The sequence below is a fragment of the Myodes glareolus genome, chromosome 1, assembly GCF_982192425.1.
Source record: "Myodes glareolus chromosome 1, mMyoGla1.1, whole genome shotgun sequence".
NCBI classification, from domain to species: Eukaryota; Metazoa; Chordata; class Mammalia; order Rodentia; family Cricetidae; genus Myodes; species Myodes glareolus.
The window spans coordinates 89,403,177-89,425,984 of NC_142026.1; the positions used below are offsets into that span (position 1 = coordinate 89,403,177).

The 22,808-nt window shown below is 41.5% G+C and overlaps 1 protein-coding gene across 1 annotated transcript in view; it reads right to left on the reverse strand.

The window, feature by feature from the left end:
- The window catches only part of Wasf1 (WASP family member 1), a 42,241-nt gene that overhangs the window by 14,442 nt on the left and 4,991 nt on the right, over window positions 1-22,808 (reverse strand). Inside the window, 1 exon segment of the mRNA XM_085690681.2 lies at window positions 634-794. Coding sequence (XP_085546807.2) covers window positions 634-766 — 133 coding nt within the window. The 5' untranslated portion in view covers window positions 767-794.

Consider the following 22,808-nt stretch of genomic DNA (forward strand, 5'->3'; position numbering starts at 1 on the left):
GCTGTGCTCACAAGCAGTTTTTGCAATATCGGTGTAAAATGGAAAATCAGAATTGTCAGGAGCTATTTTAATTGCTTTTTGTATGTTTGCCTACCAGAAGCTGAGTTCCCTTGCGGTTTTCACATCATGGCATGTTTTAGACTCTTGGCCCCACATTCTGACGTCCCTTACACAAAATTCACATTACTGGCCTAATCCTATCACTAGTGACGGCCTTACCTTTCTCTCTATACCTCTGATAATACAAAAATATTTTCTTATGTTAGCAAAATATATTTTAAAAGAGATCCTAAAGTCCCAAAACATAAACAGCTGAATGCTTCAGAAATAGGAAAGAGAAGAAGCAACAACCAAGCAAAGTCCAACCCTGGCTCTATCTTCCGCCCATCAAATCACATTTTCACATTACTTTCAATAATTCTAACCACCATGTGATACTGGTTTGAGAGATTCTGTTAATAGGAAGAAGAAATTACCGTTAAAACTCTTGATTTTACATAGTGACTAATTCTCACAGTAACTAACGTTAAGATCTTTATATGAAACATCCTTCCTACACAAGTACATTTTCTTAACACGGTAAGTCTAAAGCAAATTCTGGTCTGCAATATTGAAACTGATATAAATACTTACTTAGGCTACTTAGTTGTCTAATTATATTTGCCAGGGAAATGTTGGTTACACATTCCAGTTCATTCTTAATGCCCCTGGGCAGCGCTGTATGGCACAAGTGCCTAGGATCAATGTTTCTTTTCACTAGTGGCATCTTGAGATCAACCGCTGTGCCGGCTCACCTGTGAAAAGCAGGAAGAGAAATTGGTATTATTTAGCTGCAAGCAACACAGAGTGACACATTTAAGAATGAAGTTATGCACTGTATGAAGACAACGTAATAGGTCACCTGACCTGAAGACACCAAACTCGTCTGTTAACTATTTCTTTGCAATTAATAGAACAAATACACACACACACACAGAGTATCCTTTTAAATCTTCAGTATCAACGCCCCTCCCCCCGGAATTCATACCATTGATTTTCACCATTTATACTATGTAATTGGTGTAAGGTCCTTGCTAAGTCTAAAAAAACTGAGAAAGTAGCATTGAGTTTATATTCCTACATACTGCAACTGTGCAACAGCTCACCACCTGAAATCTCACCAAACCTACCAAATCTTAATTAAAGTTCTCCTTCTTTGAATCACGGTCGGTCCTCACTTGGCTGATTCCTATGTGGTGCATAAATTTAGCGTGGAAGGGCTAGTCAAACATCGCGTCTCCCGATACCGCGGTTCATATTTCACTGACCAGAGAATATTAACTATGAATGTATAAACTCAAGCGTCATTATGCAGAGTCTGGGTTACAAATCAGTCACTATGAGATGCATCGTCAAACCGAAGTCGGTTTGTTGCGCTGTAAAAACTGTTCACTCATGGGCAGCAAAGCTTTTAACCACGATGCCTTCTTGCCTGCCATCCTAAACGCACACAAAGTTTTACAAAACAGTGGTGGAAAAGGGGAGCTGACAAAGACAAAGGAGCAGCAAACAACACGAAAGAAGATAATGCTGAAAACGCAATTCAAATATAATCTAAGTGGTATAAAAGAACAAGTGGCCGACTTGAAATGCCACTGCTGCCACTGCCTGAGAGACTATGGAACTGGAAGAACCTAGCAAAGGTCAATTTATGGTCACAAATGAGAAATGTCCCTGTGACAAAGGGGAGTATGTTCTGCAGAGAGCAGACTCCCGGAGAAGAATTTCACATTAAGGGAGGTCTCAGCGCTGTGGCACAGCACTGAGGGAAAGGATAAACCAAGGGAGGCTGATTCAAATGCAGCAGAGAGAAGCTGAGCGTTTGCCAAGACGCAGAGAAAGACGCTCACTCTGCTAACTGTGCTTTTGTGAGCTGCACAAGGCTAACACTGTTCAAAACGCTCTCGGCAAGTTCTTTAGTAGGAAATCTTTAATGATTCTAATGGTGTAAGTTACATTTTACTTACATCCAGTAAATTTTACTTTGTAAAAAAATCCTTACACTTTTTAAACAGCAAAAGAGTTCTTAATGCCTTCTGGTCTGTTATCATGTGCATGATGTGTATATGGATGCAGACGTGCACATGTGGCTGGCAGAGAACTTCTTAGAGTCTCTTCTCTCCTTCAAGCAAGGACTATGGGGACCAAACCCAGGTTTTCAGGGCAAAGCACCTTTACCTGCTGAGTCATCTTGCCTTCAAGATACTGCTTTGGAGAAAACAAAAACAAAAACCAGGGAATATTAAAACATCATAAAGAGTATAATTCTCCCACGGATTAAGATCATTTCTTGTAGTCTCCATTGTGTGTACCTGTGAGCACGTGTAGGCCAGAGGTCAATGCTGAGTGTCTTTCTTAATCACTCTCCACCTTGTTTTTGAGACACGGTCTTTCCCTAAACCTAGAGCTGGAAGACTCAAGGCCACCAGGTAGTCTAGCCTACAGGGACTCTCCTGTAGGTGGCACCAGTTGGTGTGCCCTGCTACACTAACATTTTACAGAGATGACAGGGAGCTGAACATAGGTCCTTGTGCTCACTGAGTAAGAACTTTACAGACTGAACATTTCTCCAGCCCCATGGTTTATTTTTTAAACATGTGTGAGTGTGTGTGTCTGTGTGTATGCATGACTCAGCCCCCAACTCTCCTCCTTGATCCCTCCTCACTGTATTCCCGACACTCTAACCACCCTCCGACAGTCCTGTCTCACGCGTCCTCTGACTAGGGTGCCTCCCCCTCTCATCCTCACAGGGAATATTAACTGTTGAGACTATACTCAGCACCTCCTCTGAAATCTCACTGACCTCCCCAGGAAATAACCACCTACTTTTGGTGTCCTCAACTTTGACCCATATTTACATTTAACAGAATTCTATGAAGTATATATATATATATATATATATGCTATTTATTAGATTGAGTTACATATTAAGACTTAAAAGAAAAATTTGAGCGAATCAAAATCTTGCCTAATCTAACTTGTATTCCTAATATCTAAATAGGTGATGATCAGATGATCAATGAGTGGTCATGGCGCATATGTGCAGAAACAAAACTCTTTAGGTCACTGAGAAGGGAGACAAGCACACAGACCTTTCAAAGTCAAAATACATTGTGCCATAACATAAAACAATTCATTTCTGAAATTGTTACACTGTTCCCCTACATCACAGGTAAATACACTACCATAGCAACCCCTACTTTCTCACTATTATATAACCCACACAGTTCTAAAGATAATCAGTCTATTGGATAGAAAAACCTAAAACAAATTTCAGGTTTTTCAGATATATCTCCAATGTTCGATGCTGCGGGAGTACCTTCCGCTCCTTCAGCCAATAGTCTCTGAAGTGCGAGCCCACAATGCTGCAGCATTGGTACTCCCGCAGCAGTTCTTGGCAAATAAATTATCAACTACTGATGCAAACTTAATGATATGACACCTAAACAGACCAATTCCTAAATTCTTAAAAATCTTAACTTCTTAAAATAATTTTAAGATAGAAATTTTAGCTAAAATCTAAGCAATGCTTTTAATTAGAAAAACACACCTTTTATGGACATGCTTCTAAACCCTGTTGCAGGCTGTAATTTAAAATTTTAATTTAGCTGCAATAATGCTGAAAATAACAGGTTTACTAAAGTAGTAGATCAAAGACAACACAACTACAGAAACCCAACCTCAGCAAAAAGTCTGACAGCATTCAAAACTAAAGCCGCACTCTGGTGACTACATTAATAATTTTCTAAGTTCTTTTAAGTCTGTTTTCTGTTGACTTTTAATGAGGCAACCTATGTATAAAAGCATGAAGCAATATATAAGCATCAAAATATGCAAAGATCAGATACCACAATGATGGTGAAACTTTAGAAAAAAAACCCACAAAAACAAGTTATACAAACTCAGAACTCAAAAAAACTGGCCTATAGAGAAGCCAGCCACAGGCCCGGCCGGGCAGCTGGGTGCCTGAAGATGGACGCTGTAAGTTAAAAACCTTCCTTTTTAATTTGAACAGAAAAGGGGAAATGGTGTGTGAAGTCCTTCTGTATATGTGTTACTTTTATTGGTTAATGAATAAAGCTGTTTTGGTCAGTGGCTTAGCAGAATAAGGCAAGGCAGGAATTTCAATCCAACAGAGGAGAGAGTAGGCGGAGTCAAAGAGAAGCCATGTAGCCACTGCAGAAGACAGACACCAGACAGAGCCTTCCTGGTAAGACACAACCATGTGGTGATACACAGATTAATAAAAATGGGTTAAGATATAAGAGCTAGCAAATAAGAAGCATGAGCTAATAGATCAAGCAGTGTTGTAATAATTAGTTTCTGTGTAATTACTTCGGGTCTGGGTGGCCGGGAACAGCTGCGCAGCCTCCGCCAACAGGTGTCACTACAGGTAACGGGTATGTAGTGGAGAAACGGTAGCTAAGAAGGAGCAGAGCGGTTCGAGTCCAGTGGGAAAAGCGGATCTGAAGACACAACCAACGTTGGGGAGGAACTGGCTGGTAGGTGCTGTCACCTGGGGCTCAGGTGATGTCACCTGGATCTGTGGCCCTACCGCAGACCAGGTCTGTGTTGATGTCCATGGCCCATGATACTACTGAGGACTATGCAGATGTCCATGGTCTAGATCACCACCTACGCCACAGTGATGCCTAAGGGGCCTGAGCTGCTACCTGAGGCCATGCTGACACTAAAGCCCAAGCTGCAGCCAAGGGCCATGTGTGGATCTGTAGCTCTACTGGAACCTGGGTCTGTGGGTCATGTTATTACCAGGGCCCATGGGAGAGCTGGCCCATCCTCTGGGGAGAGCTGGCCCCAGCGGCAGGCATCAGCATGGGAGAGCTGGCCATGACCCTTGCCTGAGGGGTGGTCCCAGCAGAGGCCCGAACTGACCAACAGCTACCCCATCTATGAGCTGCTGGATCCTGTGAAGGGACCAATTCTGTGGGACCATAGCCACAGGATCTACAGGACTCAGGGCAGCGGCAGGATACCCGAGGAGTCTTGATGAGGGTCCAGTATTGATGGTATGCCAAAAGCCACTGGCCTTGAACCAGACCAACAACTTTACAAACAGAACTGTTTGGACAAAAGGATATGTTGCATGTCATACTGCAGCTTCAAGGCCATTAGGACAAATGAGTATGTAATAGAGAGGTGGGAAAGACAGAGGAGTTAAGTGTTTTGTTTTGTTTTTCGTTTTTAGGCGGAGGGCAGACATGGAAGGACTGGGAAATAAGTAGGATTGGGGTGCATGATGTGAAATTCCCAAAGAATCAATTAAAAAATTATGAAAAAAGTAACCTATAAAATTGTTGTGCAGTGTTTCATTCTTTTGGATATTTAAGGGGCCCACCACCCAGCTCCCAAATAAATCACACAGAAGCTTATTCTTAGTTATGAGTGCCCAGCCTTAGTTTGCCTTGTTTCTTGTCAGCGTTTCTTTAAATTATCCTGATACATTTTCCTTCTGGGTGTTTATTGGCCATTTAGTTCTTTATTACATCATCAGGGGTTTTAGGTAGGTAAAGAATCACAGCGGCTTCACAGGATTAAACAAATGCAGCATAAACAAAAGTCACACACCTTAAAATGATATTCCCCAACATGAAATTATTTAAAATGCTTAAAGGAGTACAATGCAAAAATATCACTGCTTAAAGACTACAAAATAATTATAACCAACAACTCTTTTTTAATTTAAATGCAAAATGTCATTCATATACTCATATATTTAAAGAGCCCCCAGCTGGTGACAGTATTTAGGAGGCCACAGAACATTAGAACAGGCCCTGCTGGCAGAGGAGGGTCTATAGTCTGCCTTATCCTGGTCCTCTCTGCTTCTTAGTCCTCCACCACGTATTTCTGCAGCCACAGAACTGCTGTCATCCCTGTCTCATCAGTCAAAAACAACGCCAAAAAACTCTCAGCCTTCTGTAAGTTACTTCTGTCAATACTTTTTTAGAGCAATGAGAAAAGTAACCAATCCATCCTGCTAATGCAATTGCATGCGGAGCATAAGAATTACTAGCATTTTACTATGGTAACAGCAGTGAGGGACTAAGTCTTAGGACATGTCAGAGATCATGTCAGTCAAACAGTCAACGACCATTTCAGGTGTTTCTTAGTTAAAAAAAAAAATACCATTTTTTTTTAAACAGACTTGATTTGCTTTTTCTCTGAGCCATCTCCCCACCTAAGAAAACCTAAAGATTAGAATGGATTTAATTATATGTAATAAACTACTTAAATAATTTGAGCATAGAAATGTTTAGAGAAATTATTCAGGAAAAACTTTTTCTTAAAATACTATACAGATTAACAAGATGCTTTACAGTTAGGAAGGGCAAAACTGATTAAGGTAATATAAATGTTCTGAAAAGAGAATTCATGACATAAGAATCACACTAAAACAAAAAAATATAATTTTGAAACACAAATTCAAATATGTAAAATCACAGACCCCCAACAGGAAACTATCCCAGAATGTACTGTTTAAAAGAGTACTAGTCCAGGGCTTCAGAGCTTGCTGCCCTCGAAACTTCCGGTGTCCACACCCCAGACTTCCATCACTGTAAATCTCCATTATCGTAAGCAAAAATCTGAAGGGAAAAAATGTGCAAAACCACCTAAGGACTATATACAAATAACAAGCTTCCTCTATGTTGTGAATCTGCATTCAAGATAACAAAACCCATTTATGAGCCTAAAGAACTATGAATCACGCTGGACAACTCCAGGTACAGGACTGCTTTGAGATGCTCTGGCTTTTGCTTAAAGAATTTTTCCTGACAGCAGTGCTACCTTTACCAAAAAATTAGGTAATTGTATTTTGTACTTCACGTGACAACACTAAAATGTTACATTTTGACAGGCTGAGACAGAAGAGAATAAATTGTTAAATGAAATAAAGAAAAAGCAAATGAAACAAGCTACACAGCAATCATAACACTGACAGTATCGACCAATTCAAGAGAGCCGAAAGAGGCAGTGCAGACAAGCAGCTTTTAGATCACCAGATCCAACTTTATTAAGTGATTCCACGTTACTCTTCAAGAAAACATGTATTTCTTAGGTTAATAAACCAGTACCGAAACCTTACAAATCTATATTATTACAGCAAGGTTATTCCCAGTAGCTTAAGAGATGTTACTTTGAAACTTGAGACGTCTGCACCACCTGAAAACCAAGATCAAGCACTCTACACTAAAAAGTAGCATCTTGAGGCATTTGAGACATTGTAACCCTTGCACTAAAAAGGGTAAGGCAGGTAGGACCATTGAGAGTTCAAGGCCAGCCTGAGGGACAAAAAGAGTTCTCTGAGAGATGAGCCTTGTCTGAAAAGCAGGATTTACCCGAGTAAATTTATTTATTATGGCACCGACACATGGCTACTCAAGATCTCACAGTTTATTGGACACCAATGACAATTACTGTACTGCACGCTGCAGGGGCAAGAAAAACACAGGCTCTCTTTGGATTGATAGGATCTAGTATCTAACTATGTAAGATCTATCTCTCTGTCTGTCTGTCTTTCTTTCTTCCTTTCTCTTTTTCTTTCTGGTTTCTCGAGATAGGGTTTCTCTGTGTAACAGTCTTAGCTATTCTGGAACTAGTTCTTGTAGACCAAGCTGGTCTCAAACTCACAGAGATCTGCCTATCTCTGCCTCATGTGTGCTGGGATTAAAGGTGTACCTGATTGCTCTCTGGCTGATCTAATTTTTTTAAAAAAGATTTATTTCTTATGTATACAGAGTTCTACCTGCAGGCCAGAAGAGGGCACCAGACCTCATTACAGATGTTTGTGATTCACTGCTTGGGTGCTGGGAATTGAACTCAGGACCTCTGGAAGAGCAACCAGTGCTCTTAACCTGGGAGCCATCTCATCTGCCCCAGGGTAGAAAACTGAATGGTATATTATCACGTTTTGAAGAGCAAAAACATCTTTCAGACTTCTGATACTAATATTTTATGTTACTTAGATATATGCAAATATATCTTTGTAACTCCTTATATAACCATGAAAAAGAGATGTAGCATTAGGTCCGGTTTGTTGGGGTTTTTGTTCTGTCACAGCCAGTAAGCCCCAAAGAAAATTACACAGAAGTCTCCATAAGTTATAACTGCTTGGTTCATTAGCTCAGGCTTCTTATTAGCTCTTGTAGCTTATATTAACCCATTATTCTTATCTATGTTAGCCACATGGCTCAGTACCTTTTTCAGTGGGGCAGGTCACACCTTGCTTCTTTGGTGGTCTGGGCAGGACTGGGGAAAAGAGCTTCTTTCTTCCCAGAATACTCCTGTTCTTTCTTCCTAGAATATTCCTGTTCTCACTGCCTGTCCTCTACTTCCTGTCTGGTTGTCTTGCCTAAACTCCCTGCCTGGCTACTGGCCAATCAGCATTTATTTAAAACATGATTGACAGAATACAGACAATTCTCCTGCACCAAAGAGAAAACTACAAAGCCAAGAAATTCTAAATAATATTACTGAGTATGAAGACATTCTCAAGCTCTTAAAGCACTGCCTGCTACAAGAATTGTGTACTAACTGCTTCAAAAATACACTTTACTTTGTTGATGCTGTATGACCACAGCCATTTCTCTGAAGAAATTCGATTTATACAATACCCAGTTGATGCTAGTTAGTCTTACAGTGTAAAATATATATATAGGAAGCTTGCCTCTATACTAGCATCATTAAACTGAAAGGTTCCAGTTAGACCATATTCTACCAAAGTATGTTACCATAATCATAAAACACACTACAGCCACGTGACACGCAGCCTTCTAAAAGATTCAGAGTATGCTTTTACAACTTCGGTCAAAGTAAACATTCAAACGAAACAATAAACAACATAGAAACCCTTGAGCATCTACGAAGATGTCCTGGGTAAGAACCATTCTAGTCCAAGCTAAGTGTATGTGCTCTAAGAGGGGAGCTCCTCCCCTGAGGATGAAGGGCTGGGAGCACAATCCGCTTCTCTGTGCCCTTCTGACCATGCTCTAGTTCTTCTTAATAGTAAGATGACTCATACATCTTACTATTTGTAAAGTGTGCACTTTACAAAGACATTTTCACAATTCTTTATTCAGAGAATAAGTAAAATTTCACTGTGAAGAAACACAATTATTCTCTTTCCCAAGCCAAATGGAAGAACATGTAACTCTAAAAGCAGCAGGGTGTGCCCTCGTTATCACAGAGTACAGTCTGCCCACAGACTCCTGGCACGTGACTTCTGCCCAGATATGAGAAGTTTATACTTGATCCAAACAGTCTGTCACCTTCAGGCCAGATCTCCTCTCGGTCTTGAGATATATTTCCAGATATTGGCTGTCTGTCTTTTCAAGTCTCTATTAAGAAAACTCAAAATCATGAGCCCTATTTTCCTCCAGAAAAAATAAAAAGTTTGGTCATTACTGTTAACAGCTCCATCAAACAACAGCCAAGGCAGAAATACCGGGATCCTTTTATCTCTGACCGCACGGTGTCTGATTTTTACAAAAGTCTCCACCAGCTACCTTTCGAGGACTGGTGGCACTAAAGCTGGCACAGCTCTTACAGCTTCTAAACAGCCAGGGCTGGAGAGGCGCAGTGGGTAAAGGCACCTGCTGTGCAAGTCTGAGGACTCGAGTTCCAATCTCCAGAATCCACACAGAGCTGGGTGCCTCTGTCCCAGTGCTCCTCGAGTGAGACAGGAGCAGAGGCAGGGGAGTCCCCACAAGCTGCCAGTCCGCCATCGGACTACTCACCAAGGCCCCGTGGGAGGTGAGAACTGATATCTGAGGTCGTCGGACCTACATGCGTACTCAAAGTGCACACATCGAAACATTCTTTAAACTGACAATCTTCCATTTTCTTCAAATTTATATTCCCATCTCCCTCACAAACACTGGAAACACATTTTGATCCCTGCTTTATAGCCTGTAAGATAGGTTGTAATTTAACTTTCCCCTAGTGTGGGACAAATTTATGACTTTCAAATACTTTCGCAAAAATTAACACTGCAAGATGCTTTTGCCATGGCCCAAGTTTCTATTGATTTTAATATAAAAAAACTTGGCTGGGAGGCAGTGGCATATGTCTTTAATCCCAGCACTGCAGAAGCAGAGGCAGGCGGATCTCTGTGAGTTCGAGGCCAGCCTTGTCTACAGAGCGAGTTCCAGGACAGGCTCCAAAGCTACAGAGAAACCCTGTCTGAAAAAAAAAAAAAACAAAAACAAAAGCAAAAACAAAAAACAAACAAACAAAAACCCCCAAGCCTCTGAAACACTTGTTTTCAAAATAGGTCCTTATGGGATAATAGTTTTCAGCCCTCACGTGAGAGCATTTTACTGCTTCCTCAGCTCTCTAAGAACCAGGACAAGTTAACTTCTTTGGACATCATTTCTTATCTTCAAAATGAGGATGTCATCATCTCCCTTAAGGGATCTGACAGGACAACAAAAACAGTTATCACATGTACAGATGCGGAAAAGCCCCTAGCGCACAGTAGGAACCCAGTAAGCACCGCCTCCTTGCTCACTAATAAAAGTCACACTGATGTTAGGAGATAGAACTGGTAATCTGCCTGACTTCTGTTCTTAAATGAGAAAATGTGTGGCCACAGTATCACAGGGCAAAGATGGCTTCCAAACACAGCATGTCGGGTGTACACGGGTGTACTCAGCACTCTCACAGAAGAGGGCAGAGACAAAAAGAATTGAGGCCAGATTTCAGTTACGGCAAGACGATGGAAGACTCAAATGTAGAGAAAAGATTGAACAAACTGCATGTGAGGGATGTCTGCTGGTCACGGAGGCAGAAAATTCTCAAGAATAGAGTAGAGGGGTTTAGGGGGACCGGAGAAATAGGTCAAATAAGGAGGCTCAAAGGAATGAGCATTCATGAGTGTAGAAGGTAAAAGGCAAAGGCTTGTTCTGCTGGCTGACTCAGATAAACAGTAAGATGAGTCACGAGAATTATTTCTGGATCTTTTGACAGCAAAAGGATACTCGCTCGTGTTTATGTTAGGGTCTAAGGTACACGCTATAGCTACGGCAATAAACACCCTTTCTAACCTTACTGCACACAAAGAACATATTTAATGATTGGCATTACAGGGTTCGTGCTCTCGGCTCCAAATTCCAACTCATTGTTGATTCATTTCACTATAACCATGTTGACTTCCTCCTAATTGTCATTCCTGGACTTGCTAATTACCAGGAATACATAATCACTTAAGGATGGTTTTATTCAGTGCTACAGAGACACTCCTTCGCTACCTTCCTGCCTATTATATGTTCCTGACATAATGTGTCATCTTGGCATTTCACTACAGTACAGTATTTTTCTCCTATAAAGTCTGGGCATCCCAACATGTGCTTCTCTTCCTGGACACTTCCGAAACACAAAAGAAAAGTGCTGCCGACTAGAATCCTCACTGTTAATAGTTTTCACTTTAGGAAAGTCCATCTTTTTCTTTTTCTTTCTTTATTTGTTTGTTTGGTTGGTTTTTCGAGACAAGGTTTCTTTGTAGCTTTGGAGCCTGTCCTGGAACTAGCTCTTGCAGACCAGGCTGGTCTCGAACTCACAGAGATCCGCCTGCCTCTGCCTCCCGAGCGCTGGGATTAAAGGCGTACACCACCACCACCCTGCCATTATATCCATCTCTTTCAAGACAGGAAGAAACACCAAAAGCTAGGGCAGATAATTAGGTTTAATTTCTGCAGATAACTAGACTTACCTGGAGAAGTTAAGAAAATCGTCAAAGTTCATAAAAGGCGCGGCAGAGCCGAGAGCACAGGTTTTCACATGTTGCACATCCTGGTTGTTCTGCCCTTAACTGGTGACCAGCTCAGACCCACTTCGCATTTCTGACAAGCCAGCCTCCCCACTCTCACAACACCTGAAGATTCCAGTATTTGGAGCTGCAAATAACGCTTCCCAGTTCTCAGATGACTGTGGCTGCTACTCATCCTGGGCACTTACAGAACTGGAGAAAGCTCCAGGGGACAGCACTGATGCCTCATGGTAGAAGAAATGGCAGAGGGGAGGATATTTTAAACCAAGTACAAGAAAAGTAAAACACAGAAACTTATTTGAAAGGAACATAGAAGCGGAAGAAAAAGAAAAAAACAAAAATGTACTGAAACTGTACACTGTGAACTGTGGTTTTCAATGAAGAACTAATCATTAGAAAGTTACGGAATTAACCAAGAATGAGTGACTCACTGAATCACAGGGTCTGTACACACAAACACATACGCACAGTTATAGTAAAAATCGCCAGTTTATATCCTCCCAGCACCCCAGGAGTCTGCTGACACCCCTGCTCACACCTGATGGACACTAACAGTCTCTGCTGACACCCCTGCTCACACCTGATGGACACTAACAGTCTGGCCAGTCAGGCAAGGCCAACTTCACCTTATTACAAAGTTTTACCTAGCCTGTCGAAACCTTTCACTGCAGCCCGGGAGACGGCGCAGTGACTAAGCGTGTGAGAGGACGAGAACCACCCAGGCATGAGGACTGGTGTGTGTAAACACCGGGTGAGCATGGCTACCTACTTGTAATTCCAGCTTCGGAAGGAAGAGACGGGGATCTGCTTAGCAAGCACTAGCCGGAAGGGTGACGTCCGAGTTTGCAAGACTGTTTCAATTAGTAAGGCAGAAGAGCAATCAGGTGGAGTGCCTGTGCACTTGGGGGGGACAGCACGACAGACAGACAGACAGACAGACAGACACACACACACACACACACACGGAGGGGGGAGGGAAAGAGGAGGGAGAGAGAAATACAAGCAGTATGAGAATAAATAGGATGCTAGATTAGGCTCCATGGAATCTTGTCCAGTACTTGGCCGAGCTGCATGATGAAGATGAGAACCGCTGATACTGGGGTAACCACAGGACACCGCCAGAGCCCAGGGAAGGCCTGCTATCAGTGAAGGGTGGTGACGTTACAAGATCCTTTCCACATCCTCGGTTCCTTTGGGCATTTGATAAGGGTCTTCAAACATTGATTCCTAGTGACACCAGATGGTTCTGAGTAGAGCTTGGTATTGGAATGTGGCCAGCAAAGTGAACAAGTACCATTATTTACAAGGGCACATACACTTTGGGAGGGATCTATTTCTTTAAATGGAGTGTCATCAGCAATACGATCGTACACAGTTCTGACACATAACCAAGAGCAATAGCAATAGCCTGTATTATTTTGGGGGCCTTATCGAGAGGTACACACACTGGTACTGGAACTTGTTTTAATGTGTCACAAGCATTTGTGAGCAGCACTCTGTCTACATCTGTGTAGTGGTTTGAAAAAGAATGGCTTCTATAGGCTAATATACTTGGATTCTTAGTCATCAGGGGAGTGGCACTGTTTGAGAAAGATTAGAAGAATTAGGAGGTGTGGCCTTGCAGGAGTTAGGTGCAGCCTTGTTGGAGAAGGTGTGTCAATGGGAGTGGGCTTGAGCCGAAGAGCCAAGCAACCTAGGAGTGGTGGCGTGAATCTGTAATCCCGGTGCTGGGGAAGCTGGGGCATGTGCTGCCAATCCTTGGGTTTGCAAAATTCTTAAGTAAAAGGCAGTGTCTAAGAAGCAATGCCCAAGATACTTTTCTCTAGCCTCCACCTATACTACCTACCTACTTCTGTCTGTCTGTCTGTCTCTCCACCCCACACCCTCAATTCCACAAACTACATTCATGAACCAGAAGCACCGTCTGAAACTTCTCCCAGGGACACAGACACAGAGACACACAGACATCTATTCACCAGGCAGAGATCTCATAACAAACCACAGTATGGATACCAACTGTATTAGTCAGGGGTCCCTGGAGCAACAGTTCTCAACCTGTGGGCTGCGACTCCTTTCAGGGTCAAATAACCTGGGTTGTCTAAGACCATTGGAAAACACAGCATTTTTCCCCCTAAGACTAGTTTAATTTATTTGTCTAGTTTATATGTCTCCAAGTGCTCATATTTCCCTACAAATAACATGACTTTGTTCTTTATGAAAAAGAAAAAGTTAGGGCCAGTTTGGGCTACACGATATCCTGATTTAACAAAATAATATCACAAGTAATAAATACAGCATTCTAAAATAGTATCCATAATGGCCTCCTATTTTACCAGTTCTTATGGTTATGCAAAAAACCACTATCAAATGTGTTGTAGAGGAACAACTGACTCTATGGGTCAACAGTTTTGGTGGGGATCGCTTGTGCTCACAACCAGCTGCCAAGCAGGTGGTAACTGGAGAATCTGTAACGGCCCGGGTAGCATGGCCATTCTCATGCTCCATGACTGTGCATCATCTACTTGGCTGAGACCTGAAGCATGTAGACACATGTAAGGCATAGAGGTCAAGCTCAGAGTCGGAAAACTAAGTTCCACTGAGCCTGCTGACCAAAGCCCTATGACAGGAAGGACCAAGACTTAAAGAACGGAGAAGCAGAGTCATCAAGATGCTTACTGTGGTTTTACAATCTCCCATGGACATCTGTATCACGCACCGTGTTAATATGCAAGGAAAATAAAATTATTATGTCCCAACCAGTCTTCTAAGTACTGAAGTGTTTACATAGAGTTGTGTAATCTTATGTGTATTTTTTAATCTTGAAATATTGATTACTGCTGCTTATATCTAGTTTTCTCAGAAAATGAGATACTTTCTTAACTTTATTCAGAAAGGTATATCTTTTAATCTTATGAAATAATGATTGCTGTTAATTATATATGTATTTTCTTTTTTGGAAAATACACATTTACATGTAGTAAAAGTAAAAACATCTCATATTTCTAGCAACTCAAAGATTAACAGTTTACATTTTATCCAAAAAGAGTTGTAGGTTGGCTATATTACTATTTAGATATTTGTATTTCATGGGAATCTTGGGGTTGTTTTGGAATATTTTTAAACTTTGGTAATTTTATATCGGTATATAATATATCTTGATCATAGTCACCCCAAATTTCAACCTTCCATCAATCCCCCACCTCCCCAACACATCCTACCTATATTTCTTTTGTCTTTGTTTTCTTTTGAAGGTATATAGTCTCATGTTGCTCAAAATGGCCTAGAGCTCCCCAATTAGATCAGGCTGGGCCTGAACTGCTCCTGCATCCACCTCCTCAGACATACACAGGCCACCATTCCAGGTTAGATACATGTTAAAGAGGTAAACTAAGAACTAAGGATAGAAGTAACAACGTAGTAACTCTTCCAATCATTATGTTCAATGAAAGAAGCCAAACACAAAGCTACGCATGCCATGCATTCCTTCTACATAGAGCCTGCAGCAGCAAACAGTTACTACTGCTTAGGGAAGGGGTGGGACTGGTGGGAAGGAAGAGTAGGGAGAAGACAAAGGCCGCGGAACTCTGACAGAGACTCAGCGAGACTGTGAGGATGGACTCCTATATGAACCTCTAAGCTAAAAGGCATCCGATGGTTCAGTCATTGCGTCAATTACATTTTCAGCAGAACTCTCAAAAATCCGTCTAATCAAATACAATCAATCACTCCAACTAAAGAAAACATCCATGCTATGAAATACTACTTCCGATTACCTACAGATAAAAGCGATCTAAGGTTAGTACTATTAACTGTCAAGTTGACAGTGTATAAGTAGGCACAACGGTTTTTAAAGAAACTTTCTAGAAATGCAAGCATAATATCTTGGACACAAACAGACTAAAGCGAATTAAGAGAAGCACAAGCCAACCAAAGAGCTTCGCTCTCCACCTTCTGTCAACACACTACAATCTTATGCCCGACGTGAGAACAAGTGTGGCTGTATGGTGGAAAGCCGGTGCAGTTAAAGCCTATGGTATCATTACCAAAAATAATCTACAGATAAAATAGCAGGTAAGTTGCTGATCTCTCATAACATACTTATTTCAAAAGTGCAACGTTTCTCCTCAGACACCACTTCTTGTGGTGTTTAAATTTCAGGACAGTTCCCCAAACCTATCTAAGCAGTAAGGATTAATTATCCTTTCTTCTGCACCGGTGCCCCTTTACTGAATCACTGCCATCGGCATAATGGTTAAGTGATAATTTCATCCACCTCAGAAAAAGAAAACAAGATTTCTTTCGGTCTGACATTTGTCCCTCTAGCCACACCTCATTTGTTCTCCTGAAAGGCAAAATTCCTTCGCAAGTCACCTGACCTCTCCAGTTCTCACGAATCTGTCCATGCTCTGTCCACTCTGATTCCCAGGACTGTAAGAGATCCTGTCACGGGGTCCATCATGACCAAGCTGACTTAGCTTCTCCTCATTTGAGATAGGAGTAGCTGCTCACTCCTTCGGGACACTGCATGCTGTCCTCCCAGTCCGTTCTCAGGGCTCCATTCCTCAGACATAATCTAGATACTTTATCCTTAGCAATATTCGCTTCCCTGGCTTTCTTACCATCAGATACACTGCAACCCAACATTAAAGAACCTCCATGCTTTACGCTCACCCTCAAGTATCAGTTGACGGTAATTTTAGTAGTGTTTGTAAGACAGATGAAAATGACAATCAGGTAAAAATACAAACAGAAAAATCAAATTAAGTGTAGCACAATTTTCTGAAGCACAATTAATAAAAACTCAGAGAGAGAAAATGGAGTTCAACCCGAAGGCCAGAAAAGCAAAGTAGTCAGCCATTGGCTCTTACCTCTACCTCAGCCCAAAATGGCAGCAATCCTGCCTCCAGGCATCTCAGAATGAGACTGAGAGCTGTCTCTTCCCATTTTATGATCCTCTCCAGGGCTGGAATTAAAGGCGTGCACCACTGGGATTAAAGCACGCACCACCCGGTGTCTTTGGCAAACTAGTGTGGTTACTGGGATTAAAGGTGTGTGCCACCACTGCATGGTCTGTAAGGCTGATCATTGGGGCTGTTTTACTCTCTGATCTTCGGGCAAGGTTTATTTATTAAAATATAAATGAAATGCCATTACACTTTTCAACCACCTTTCTATAAGGTTTTACATGACTAGTACAGTCACACAAGCTTAAAATATTACAGTTAAGTAATGAAAAGCAAAATAAATACTCTTTCTTTTTAAATCAATAGTTTCTGGACCGAATCCTCTCTCAGGCTTACTGCCTTGTCGTTCTCACACCGCACCCTCTCGCACTGCAGTCCCAGCCAGCGCTGAACTTCAGTGGCTACGCCTGAGGCTGGGATTACAAGTGCTGCAATTACAGGTTTGAGACAACACGCCCAGCCCACAGCAGGCTTCAGTGAGGGAATTTAATGAGTGGGCACACACACTTGCCCCTACTCAGGAGGTTGAGGTAAGAGGAGTCAAGGAGTCCGGTGCTAGTCTGGCAATACAGCCAGGCTGTCAAAAAGTAAAAGTCGAGGACTGGGGTTACGGTTCCGTGGGTGAAGTGCTTGCATCTGACGGGTCCCCAGGACCCACATAACAGCCAAGCACGGTGGTGTTTCTGTAGGGCTGGAACTTCAGGAGGTGATGGTACTAACTAGCCAGCCAGTCTTGCTGAAATGGTTCATTCCAGGGCCAGTGAGACTCTAGTCCCTCCACACAAGGCTAAGAATGATAAAGGAAAATACCCAACGTCAACATCTGGTCTCCACAGGAGCACACAAGGGCAAGCAACACTACCACACACACACACAATTAGGGAATTCAGAAATCTATCTCTATTATATGAAATATATGCTAAATTTCATGTTAAATTTATGAAGAGTAATATCATTTGTCTGTACTTAACATTTTTTTTAAAAAAACATATGTGATATGTAGGAATAAGTGCACATGAGTGCAGGTGCCCACAGAGGCTAAAGGCATTGGCTCCTACTGGGTCTATGGACTCTGGGAACCAAACTCATGAAATAGGTCGTCTGCAAGACCCTTACTGAGTCATCTTTCCAGCTTGTACATTTTCTTTTTAATGCTAAGAAAGAAACAAAAGTCTTTATATAGAAATCTACTGAGAGCCGGGCGGTGGTGGCGCATGCCTTTAATCCCAGCACTTGGGAGGCAGAGGCAGGTGGATCTGTGTGAGTTCGAGGCCAGCCTGGTCTACAAGAGCTAGTTCCAGGACAGGCTCCAAAGCTACAGAGAAACCCTGTCTCGAAAAACAAACAAACAAACAAAGAAATCTACTAAGAGACACACTGGTTCACGTCCTTCTGCGACAATAAAACAGTGACTTTTATGATACTCGATTGCTGTATATGAAGCATAAGATGGTTAACTATCATGTTCAAAGTCTTATTTTTACAAGCAAAGAGAAGATATTTCTAGCAGAGCAATCCGTAGTAATGCGTGATGCTCTTCATCCCTCCATGACTCTCGTACTTCAACACGGCTGGTGCCATTTGTTGACTGGAGCACGTTTTAGCATTCAGACGAGACAAGGCTTCCAGAAATGTAACCCTTCTCCGTACGACTCTATGAGCACCACTTTCGGTTCTAAAGACAGAATAGCACCTTTCCCCCTACTCAGCATGCCAAGTGCCTGTGTTCACGCTTGAACAATTCTGCTTTCCAGATTTCCATCTTAGAACTGGCCCCTCTCAACCTAAATATTCTGCACGATCCCTGTTTCCTCGTCGTTAAACAGCTGGCTTTCCTGTGCTCCTTTCAGTCTCATTTTCAAAACACCAGCAGAGTTTCCTCTGCTTTGCTTCCTGCGTTACTTTTGAGGTTCTCTTCAAAGATGGACATGGGCCTTCGCCTGGGTTTATGAGAGAGCAGTCAATCACAATGTAACACGTTAATCTTCTTCAACCTCTTCAAGATCCTCTTTTCCCTCCTCCCCCCATGCTTTAACCATGTACTCCCAGAGACAAATTTTATTACATGCCAAGTCTTTACTCTTCCCTTCTCTCTGTGAATCCATCTGCTCCCAGATCTTGAACTACAAGCTCTAAATTATTTGTAGAAACTCAAACAAACAGCTCAAAAAAAAAAAAAAGACATGTCATATTCCAATGAATAGACCCCAAATTCACCATCCATGACTTTCCACTCTCCCCCCCAAAGGAAACTTACTATTCTTTCTTTGACATTAGCTATTTATAGTAACAATACCATATCACTTAGGCTATGATTACCTTTAAAGCAAATTTAGATTTAAACAAACATTAGATTATCCTATTAATCAATTCACTGAAGCTTTCGGTATATGAAGTGTATGTAAGAGAGACAGGACTGGCATGTGTGTACAACACACATGAAGGTCAGAGAACAACTTCTGGGAGTGGGTTCTCTCCTGCCAGTGTGGATTCCATGATCAAACTCAGGCTGTCAGGCTCATGAGGCAAGGACTTTCCCTACTGTACAGGCTGTCAGTCAGCTCCTGACTGTGTGCAAACCACTGGTAAAATGGCTGCAGTCTGCTACTGTGAAGATATTTCCTCTGTGACAGGATTACTGCCATCACAATGTGAACTGGAATTGCTCTGATGAGCTACAGAACACCTTAGTCCACAGTCAGGTCAACAAAATAAGGAGAACAATAGTGAGGGCCCATGTGCGCTAGGCTACAATACAGAAGCAGTTAGCATCATCTTGGGGGGAGGGAACTTGGGGGGAGAAATTCAGAAGACCCTCACCTGAAAGACGCCAGTCACCACTTCTTCCTTCCCTAGCTGCGATTGGTCAAATCGCAGTATATAGCAAATGGAAGGCCGACTGGGCCTTGGGACTGGGGATCAGTTTCATAAAACTTATTGTTTGTCACCCACTTTCCAGTAAGTAGCCCCAATGACCACAGAAGGGGAGTTTAATTGGAACCCATTCTTTAGTCTGTCAGAGCTCTCCTGGGGTGAATAACTGTTTACATTTCTCCAGGAGAACTCAAGTGACCTTCTCATTCAAATCTTTTAATGATAAACTGATCTGGTATGCTACATATAACCTAAACTCTGGAATTAATTCCTAACAACCATCTCCAATATTGCAGCTGAGTAAGGGAATTAAAATAATTCTGTTTTCTTCTCTATGTTGACAGAAAGTCTGAGTCAGAAATAGATAGAAGGCATTGATATTTGGCAAAAATTATGAAACTTCTGTCATGGTTTACATTTAAAATTTAGTTCCTGCCTGGAAAGGTAAGCGTTGTATCTTTTCAAAGTTGTTTTGAGGATTACATCAGCCGTGTAAGATATGCAGCACATATCAGAACACAAGCTTTCTAAAATCAGTGGCAGAGACCAAATGCAGACCCATGAAGAACATCAGGTATCAGAAAATCTACACCTGAGCATGTGGTCCTCAAACTGCAGAAGGCAACAGTAAGTCAGAGTGCAGCTCAGTGCTAGAGAGCTTACCTACCTCGGACAAGCCTTCGGGTGGATCCTGAGCATTAATTACTTAACTAAATTAAAATCAGAAAGGCATGGGAAAAGAATCCTGAAGAGGAAAACGATTTGACTCTAGACAGACAGGTTCGGTTTACACTGGACATGTCTCATTGTCAGCCATTCAAATGAGAGGCACAATGACATACTTCAAGTTTTGAGAGAACAAAGCTACCAACTTGAAACTTTGTATTCAGTTATTCCAAAGTGAATCAATTAATTTCTCAGACAAATAAAGACCAAGGGAATTTGCCACAGTGAATATGCCCATCAAGAAATGACAAAGCATTTCTGCTGAGGGAAAGAAAATATGAAAACATAGGCCAGATTTACATAAGGATAGGAAGGCTTTGGTGTTTTTTTTTTTTTTTTTTTTTTTTGAGGCAGGGTTTCTCTGTGCCCTAGCTATCCTAGAATTAGCTCTTGTAGACCAGGCTGGCCTCAAACTCACAGAGATTCACTCACACACCTCCTGAGTGCTGGGATTAAAGGTGTGCGCCACCACCACCCAGCAAAATAAAAATATTTATAAAGATAATAATTCTTTCAAAATAATACATCAAGATATTATGTGATCTCATTAAAGGAAATGAATGACACCAGCATTATAAAAGAGAGGAGAGAGGAATTGGGAACAGTTATTAGTATCTAAACCACCTGTTAAGTAGCATAATTGTATTTATATGTCGACTTAGAGTCCCTGTAAATGTATCCAAAAAATCTGGGCAACCATTAAAAGAAAGTTTTAAAAGATATAACTGATATGTTAAGAATGAAGAGAAAAACAGAGCCAAATAAAAGGTTCAATTAATGTCAAGAAAAATAAAAGAGAAAGATTTTTAAAAGCAAAGTATAAGAGCAATGAACACAAGCTAAAAATATGATAGCCATTAATCCAAAGGTCACTAATTACTTTAAGTTAATGTGAATGGTTCAAATACACCAACTAAAGAAGATGTTCACAGAATAAAAAGTAAGGTCCAACTACAAACTCTCGACAAGAAATGTACTTTAGATAGAAAGACATAGGTTAAAAATGAAAGAATGGAGAAAAATTTGGAAGAAAAACAAACTCACCAACCTAAAATTTTGTATTTAGTTACTCAAAAGTGAACAAAAGCCTTTCTCAGACAAATAGAGACCAATGGAATCTGGCAGCAGTGACACCGGCACCACGACGTGACGGGACAAGTTCTTCGGGGGAAGGAAAGCACTAAGCATGGCCTGGACGTCAACTACGCCAAAAGGAGGCCTGAAGTGGCTAGATTTAGCAAAGGACACCTCTGCATGAGGGGGATTCTCCGGAATTTGAAAATGTACTATGATAAGATAAAGGAGTACCTTTACTAAAACAATACAACAAACTTTTTAATGCACATGATCTTCAGAACAGACCATCGAAATACATGGAGCAAACCTGACAGAAAGCCAGCAGAAATGGTTGGATATACCAGCATAGCAGGAACTTCAGCAAGCCTCACTTAGTAATGCACAGATCCAATAGGCAGAAAAATAAGTCAAGATATGGTTAAACTAAATAACATCAATCAGCTGGATCTAAATGTCAAGCATAAAGTACTTCAATCTGCGAACAGAATATACGTTCTTCTCTAGCTCACATGGTCCATTCACTGAGAGATGATGTTTGTGTCATAAGTACACTTGGGAAAACTTAAAATCTGAACTACACAATATATGTTCTCAGAAAACAACCAGATTAAATTAGAGAACATAAAGACAGACAGAAAATAGAGAAATATTTGGAGATTGAATACCATAGTTCAAGTCTCAAATGAAGTCTTTAAATATTCAGAACTAAAGGAAAATATGTTTTTAAAAATCTTTTGAGAGACCCCCCCCCCCCCAAACAATGATAACCAGGAAATAAAAGGAGTCTGGCCTGGAGGCTACACCTGTAATCCTAACTTGGAAGAGGAGGCAGGAGGCTTGGGAGTTCAGGAGAAGAAGAAGTGGGAAAGGAGGCTCTTAACTCACACTTCCAACTCAGGTAACTAAGCAAGCGTGCCTGCAGTAAGGGGAAAGAAACTAGTGAAAAGGACAGGAATCGATACAATTAAAAACTGGAAACCAAAGAGACACTTCTGTTAAGAATTAAAACACAAAACTCCTTATTTTTGTAGACAAATCTAAAAACTAACAAACAAGCAAAAAACCCAAGAGCCTTCTTAACCTCTGTGAGAAGAACTAAACTAGCTAATCTATATTCTGACCCAAAAGCTGTTTCTTCTAAGCTGATTTAATCAATGCAGAAGCATCAGTCAATTAGAGTACTCAAGAAAAGAATAGGGAGAAGCCAGGTGACTATTTGATACTTTCAAAAAGATCTGTTTGCCGGGTGGTGGTGGCACACGCCTTTAATCCCAGCACTCTGGAGGCAGAGGCAGGCGGAACCCTGTGAGTTCGAGGCTAGCCTGTCTACAAGAGCTAGTTCCAGG